Genomic DNA, 6,607 nt, shown 5'->3' with positions numbered 1-6,607 from the left:
GGTGCGCGCACGGACGGCTAGTTATGCGTGGCAGAACGTGCGCGGATGCAGGACACAGGCGAGAGGGGGTGGGATTAGGGGTGCGTGGGTGCGCCCGGCGGTGGGGGAGGCGCGCACCTTGACAGTCTGTGTGGTCAGCGGGTAGGCGGGCCCCTTGCCGTTGCGGTCCATGTAGCGCTTCAGGTCGGTCGTCAGGTACTCAAACACCTGCGGCACGCGCGTCCGTCGGGCGTGGGACCGGGGCTGCTGGGGCGCGCGCCCGCTGTACCGGGGGCCTGCCCAGCTGCATGGCCGGGGGCGACGGGCCGCGGCCCGCGCTGCTGGGGCGGCTCGGGGGGCGCGCACCAGGTATAGACAGGCCTTCTCATTCTCATCCACATGCTCCACTGTGAGTAGCCTGGAGTATTTAATAGCGGAGCGATGGGCAATTGTGACCACCAGAGCAGGGGCCAGTGAAGGTAGGCAGCAGGCGGCACGGGCAGTTGTGGCTAGCGCCCGCGTGTGTCCCTACAGCTGTCCGCAGCATGCGATCAGCTGCGGGCTCCCGTCTGCCATGGTTGTCGCTGCGCGGCTGCACCCAGCCGCCCGCACTTGACAATGTGGTTGCTCTCGCTAAGCATTTTGAGCAGCGAGATCTCGCGCAGTGTTGTTGAGGGGACGCCCTCCTCGTCCATCTACGGCAGCGGCACGGCGGGCAGGCCCACATGTTGACGTTGGCATGGACGACAAGGAGCTGTTGTCGCGCAATCAGCTGCTGCCCAGGCTGCAAGTGTGGCGCGCTCGCTGTAGGTACAACGTGATGCTGGGCTGCTGCTGCTTGCCGCAACCCGCGAGTTGCACAGCAGTGCAGCGGGCCACGATCGCACCTCTAAGCGCGTCTTCTTGAGCGCCACCAGCTTGCCGGATGTCTTGTCCCTTGCTTTGTACACCTTGCCATAGGTGCCCTCCCCGATCTTCTCCAGCTTCTCATACTGATCCATGGCCATCCTACAGGCCCGGTACTGAGCTGAGAGGTACTAAAATCACCTTTACAGCTAGCGTGACTGCCGGACTGGGTCGACAGGTGCACGGTGCTGTGCGATGCGAGCTCGGCTACTCGGCTGGGAGTCTAAGCTATGGATACGTGACAACACAGGAATACTGACGTTTAGTGAGAGCTTTACGCCGGCACTCTGCTTGTTTGGAGCTGTTTGCACTCCGCGCGGCGTTTGATTTGAACAGGCACCGCAGTCTGCTGCTGCCAAACGAGGGGCAGTGTTGCTTGATCGATAGCAATACGTTACGATTTGTATTTCTCGACTGCTCAGCAAGGAGCACCCCCGTTTTTCATCATTCACGCAAAAGGCGTGTCTGGCGCCGCCGCTCTGCACGCTGGGGTTGGTTGCTGCTGTCCTGCCATCGTGCGATTGGTTTGCGTGCGAAGACCGCATGGCAGCCACAGGACCGGCCACTTTACCAGGGTAGCCGCTTCAACTGCTGTTATTGAGGAGCTTTTGAGCTTTTATGACGGCTGGCATCTGGAGCAAATCCGCCCGCCATGCATTACTCTGAATTTGCACATGCCGGCAGCCGTTTGAATCTTCCGTTGCACTTCTGACAAACGCTACAGCTGCCGGGAAGAGCGCAATTCTAGGTTTGTGCTCATCAGCGGCTGTTGCGCCACTGGCTCAGCGTGTGAAGGGGTGTACAGGCCTGAAAAACACTAGCATGCACATGTGCACTTGATATGCCTGGAGTTTTGTTGATTCCACAGAGTTTTGTTGGTTCCACATTCCTTCAACCCATATCTTATCATTTACTTGAATTGGCATCCATGTTTCACTGAGGTGGTGGCATGCTCCCTGGTACTGCCATCACCCGCTGCTTGGTCAAGCACTCTGCATGTGCCTGCGAACCTTTCGCAGTCTTTGAGTAGGCTTATGCCACCCTGTGTTACCCACCCAAGTCCACTTCCCCACTGGCTCGACACCCACATTGGTCCAAATCCGCTCGAGGTTTCACTAGAATTCAAATTACGCATGAAAGAAGTGATCGCAATGGATGCACCCCCAGGCAAGTCAAGCACGCGGCGAGCCCAATGCAAGTCATGCCGAGCAGCGGAAAAAAATTTAGAGGACGGCGGCCAGGACGCTGTCGAGCTTGGCCTGCGCCACGGGCAGCTTGGCCAGGGCCGAGTCCTTGTCCTTCTTGCGGAGGGACAGGTCCAGGTCCTCGACCTGTTGAAGGGGCGGGGGGCCAAAGAGGGGTAGGGCGAGGGAGGCAGAGGCAGGGAAATTGAGAATGTGCGTGTGACAGAGTGTGCGAGGGCCTGGGTGTTTGGGGATTGCAGTCCTGCATGGCTTTCTTTGTCCCTGAAAGTGGTTTGCAGTCTGCAGGATGACCCGGTGCAGGAATCAACTGCAGGACGACCCGGTGCAGGATGACCCTGGTTGGTTGCTGCAGGATGACCCGCCACGCCCCACCCCAGGGGCGGCACAAACGCCGCCAACAACCAACCAACCGCCAGGCCCTCCCGTCCCGGGGCTCACGGCGCTGAGGAACTCCTTGCGGAGGGCGAGGGCCGCCTTCTTCTCCTCCTTGGGCTTCACGCTGGCCAGGGTGTTGAGGTCGAAGCGCAGGGTGCCCACCTGCAAGCGCAGCTCCTCGCGGGCCAGGGTCCTGGAGAGGGGGGGACACACGGCAGGGCAGCACAGCACGTGGTCGGCGGCAAGCGCGTCGCCCCCGCACCGCTTCACCAGCGGGATTCCGACATCGTATCCCTAGCGGGCCATCAGGTAGGCCGGGTGCGCCTCCCTACCGCTCGTCCAAGGGCGCCGCGTGCGTCCTGCCCCCCTCGAATGCTGGCCGATCAGCGCACTCTGCCTCACCCGCGCACGCACAAGTTCACTGGCTCTCGCGTCCTTGCACAGTGTGCGCGCAGGCTCGTGCCGCCCTTACGGCCCGCGCCCTGCGTGAGCCCTCACCAGTAGGCCTTCTCCACGAAGGGCAGCACGTCGTTGTCGAGGCGCCTCTCGCTCTCCCTGGCGCGGGCCTTGGTGGCCTCCAGGTTCTCACGCGCCTGGGGACAAGGGTGGAGGAGGGACAGCGACGCGGAGTGGTGAAGGCAGAGGTGCAGAGCAGCCGGGAGCGGAGCTCAGGAATATGGTGGGGGGCCGCGGCTTCCATTTCTGCATCCTCCCGTCCACCAGCCCCGCAGCACCGCCTCTCCAGCAGCAGCTGCTCCCGACGCGTCCCGCCCGTCGCGTCCCGCTGTCGACGGCTTCATGACCCTTCGGCTTCGTGATGCGTCGCCGCAGCAAGGCATGGTCCTTGGCGCCACACCCGCCAGCGCGGCTGCCCATGAACGGGCGGCCCTGCGCGTCGCAGTGACGCGTCGCTGCCCGGTGTTCTGCTGGCCCGGTGCACATCTGGGCCGCACCTGGCTCAAGCCGTCGCGGACGTTCTGGGGCAGGTCCAGCTCGCGCGCCTCGTAGATGAGGTCGAAGCCGGTGTCCCTGGCCTTGCGGTCATCAAACAGGTCCACGGGGGTGGCGGCCTGCGCGGCGGTGGCCGCCAGCAGCGCGGCGGCGCCCGCGAAGCTGGACAGCACCTGCGCGGGCGCGGGCAGAGGTGCGGGCCACGGTTTGATGGTGGTGTCCGAGCGCCTGGTGTTGTGCTCGTGTGCATGTGCGGTCTTATCAATGCGCGAGCGTAGGGAAGGCGGCCCGGCTGCCAGTCAAGCCCGGCGACTGAAGCAGCCCAATGACTGCCAGCTGCAGCGGACAGCGATTACGCTGATCTGGGACACATAGCCCGGGTAAAGGTACCACTTGTACTGTTGCGCGCCACGCCGCTCGCCCCTCACACGACCCGCTGTCTGCCTGCGCCAAAATGCGGCAGATGGCCCGATCTGCTGCTGCTGCTGCCACGCCGGCCCATCTCACCGCGCGGCGGCTCTCTGCAGAGGCGCGGACCACGACAGCGGACCTGCAGAAAAACAATGCGGACTCAATGAGCGCGCAACGCTGCCTAGAGAAACGGCATTCACTCGATCACGCGCCCGTCCTAGTGCCCGCGCTACCCCGCCAGTTCCGCTCCAGATCCCGCAAGTACCTGGATGGGCGCGCTGCGAGGCAGTAGCAGGAGTGGGAGTGTGAGCTAGGGGCACCAGAACAACGCGCGGGGGCCACGGGTGCAGCAGTGATCGAGCCCATTGATGCTCACCAGCGCGCTGGGCGGCCTGCGAGGCGACGGTCCTGCAAAGAAGAGTGAGATTCACATTAGATGTGATGCCTGTGGCACTGAATGGGCCTCCAGCATGCGTGCACTGGGTCCCGGTCCCAGGTGCTCACTGGCGGAGGGCCATGGCTGCTGCTGCCTCTGCTTGGACTTGTGAGGCTAACCGAAGTGCTAGTTTTGCCGCGAGAGTGTGTGCGAACCGTGAACGCTGGCCTCTTCGAGGAAAAAACGAGCGGGCCTAAAACCCGGGGTTGACGTTTGAGTCTCCTGTCGATTTTGGAAGCTCTTGCACGCTCTCCGTGATTGTTTGAGGCTCGCATGATCAAGCCATTACTTTCTACTCGCTGGCAGCGCTTGGCGGGCCAGCTGCGCCTGCAGTTCAGCTGTCGCTGACTGCCCCGCTGTCCAGCACCCAACCTGCACTGCAGCAGCTGCTGCGCTGTTTCAAGGTCGGAGCTGCTCTGCTCTGCTGGACCTCTATCCATGTCTGAAAACCTTCCACAATGCCACCAATACGCCTGTCAATATCAGCAGCAGCAGCAACACCAGCAGCAGCAGCACCACCACCAGCAGCAGCAGCAGCAGCAGCACCAGCAGCAGCACCAGCAGCAGCACCAGCAGCAGCACCACATCCAGCAGCAGCAGCAGCAGCAGCAGCAGCACTGCGAGAGCCCCTTCACCACAACTCCCAAGCCCAGGGCCAGCCGATGCACCGCGTGTGTTTGTTACTCTCGAGAACGCAACCAGAGCCGACGCGGCCCGGTCAGTCGAGCCGCCGGAGCAGGGAGCGGCCGAACTGGTCGAAGCAAAACGGCTCGATGTTGAGCTCCAGCGCCGAGACGGCGTTGGTGATGTCGAACGCCGCGAGAACCTCGGGGTGCACGACGCCAAAGATGCCCACCTGCGGCGCGCGCAGCATGGAGAAAACAGGGGGGCATAGCGTCAACAGAAAGAGGGATGGGGCGCGATGCGCCGCAGTGGGAAGGGGGTTGGTGCAGCGCACGAGGCGACGACCGTTGTTGGCGAAGCGGCGAGGCAGAACCCTCGAGGCCGCAGGCCACGGAGGGAGAGCGGCGTGCACAAGTGACTTGGGTCGGGTGGGGTTGAGGGGGGGGGGCACGGTGAGTGCGGCAGCAAGGCACGCGTAGGGGGAGGAGCGCTGCGCGGCCCACCTGCTGGCCGCTCGCGTGAATTGTCGCCTGGCGCCCCGGGAAGAAGGAGGGGTGGCTGCTGGGCTGCCAGCTGTAGCCCGCCTTGGGACCTGCGTCGGGGCTGCTGCTGCTGCTGCTGCTGCTGCTACTGCTGGTGCCTGGGGGCGCGTGAGGGGCGCACGACCGTGGGGTGCGCAGTTGAAATGAGGCCCGAGCGGGGCGGCCTCCAACCTCGTATGCCCATGGCTAGGCAGCCGGGTGCGCGGCGCCGGCCAGCGAGGGTTGCGCAGGCGCGCCCGCTCCGCGGAATGCGCCGCTCCTGTCTCAACAACTCGCCCTGCTTGGGCTCCTCACGAGCGCGGCCAGTGGCCCCACGCCACGCAGCCCCCACCCCGGGCTGAATGACCCATATACACATGTATGACCATAAATATGACCCATATACCCATACCCCATTATCTCAATGCGCACGGGTGCGCGCCGCGCACCCTGTGCTGCGAGGGGCACCCCGAGTGCCTCCATGACCCTGTTGAGCAGGCCGTGTATGACCTCGAAGCCGGCCTCCTTGTTGCACACCACCGCCACCAGCCGCCGCTCGTTGCGCGCCCCCACCTCGCGCTCGGGGGCCAGCAGCACCACGTCGCTGATCTGGGGGGTTTTGGGGGGGTGCGTGTGTGTGGGTACGCGTGCGTGTGTGTGTGCGTGTGTTTGTGTGGTCATGGATGAGGCATAGAGGGAACTATCAGGCAGGATAAATGGGGTTCAGGGAAGCGGGATATCAAGTGCGTGGCGGGGCAAAGGGACGGGGGGAGGGGGCGTGCTGCACAGAGCAGCTGTGCTGTGCGGTGCGCGCCATCAGCGGGGGCCGGAGCAAACGGTGACTCGGTGGGGCTGGCACGTTGGCAGCGGGGACAAGAGCACGCGCTGCTATGGTAAGGGGGGAAGGAGAGAGCGGCCCGCTTGAGGGCGCGCCGAGGGTCGCGCAGCCGGCGCGCCGCGGCCCCTGCCACGCCGCGCCCACCTCGAACAGCTTGATGGGCAGCTCCGCGTTTTTGTTGGCGCCCAGCGTTTTGAGCGCCTGGCCAGCAGACAATGAGGGGTGGCACAGCGGTAGAGTGCGTCGGGGTGCAGCGACCAGGGCGGCCGGCGGATGGGGGGGATACGCGACGCGCGGCCCTTCTAGGGGCTGGTCAAACAGCCGCAAAGCAGCGGCGGGTCCCCAGGCTCGTCCTGGGCGC

The 6,607-nt window shown here is 64.3% G+C and overlaps 3 protein-coding genes across 3 annotated transcripts; all 3 read right to left on the bottom strand.

Annotated features, from left to right (window-relative positions):
• Positions 1 to 21: 21 nt before the first annotated feature.
• On the bottom strand, positions 22 to 980 carry MNEG_12626 (Cyclin-dependent kinase B1-21; the record flags this gene model as incomplete). Its single annotated transcript, XM_014038904.1, has 2 exons — positions 22 to 207; positions 867 to 980. 2 exons carry the CDS (start codon positions 978 to 980, stop codon positions 22 to 24), a joined length of 300 nt encoding a protein of 99 aa, XP_013894358.1.
• Positions 981 to 2,108: 1,128 nt separating this feature from the next.
• MNEG_12625 (Oxygen-evolving enhancer protein 3) lies at positions 2,109 to 4,345 on the bottom strand (the record flags this gene model as incomplete). Its single annotated transcript, XM_014038903.1, has 8 exons — positions 2,109 to 2,216; positions 2,529 to 2,658; positions 2,964 to 3,058; positions 3,419 to 3,589; positions 3,924 to 3,966; positions 4,093 to 4,105; positions 4,204 to 4,235; positions 4,332 to 4,345. 8 exons carry the CDS (start codon positions 4,343 to 4,345, stop codon positions 2,109 to 2,111), a joined length of 606 nt encoding a protein of 201 aa, XP_013894357.1.
• Positions 4,346 to 4,981: 636 nt separating this feature from the next.
• MNEG_12624 (putative phenylalanyl-tRNA synthetase beta chain) lies at positions 4,982 to 6,225 on the bottom strand (the record flags this gene model as incomplete). The annotated part of the gene is made up of 4 exons (XM_014038902.1): positions 4,982 to 5,119; positions 5,391 to 5,527; positions 5,858 to 6,017; positions 6,196 to 6,225. 4 exons carry the CDS (start codon positions 6,223 to 6,225, stop codon positions 4,982 to 4,984), a joined length of 465 nt encoding a protein of 154 aa, XP_013894356.1.
• Positions 6,226 to 6,607: the final 382 nt, after the last annotated feature.

The sequence above is a fragment of the Monoraphidium neglectum genome (assembly GCF_000611645.1).
Source record: "Monoraphidium neglectum strain SAG 48.87 unplaced genomic scaffold scaffold03343, whole genome shotgun sequence".
In the NCBI taxonomy this organism is placed as follows: domain Eukaryota; kingdom Viridiplantae; phylum Chlorophyta; class Chlorophyceae; order Sphaeropleales; family Selenastraceae; genus Monoraphidium; species Monoraphidium neglectum.
The sequence above is the reverse complement of the archived record's forward strand: the minus strand, read 5'-3'. Positions and strand labels throughout refer to the sequence as shown.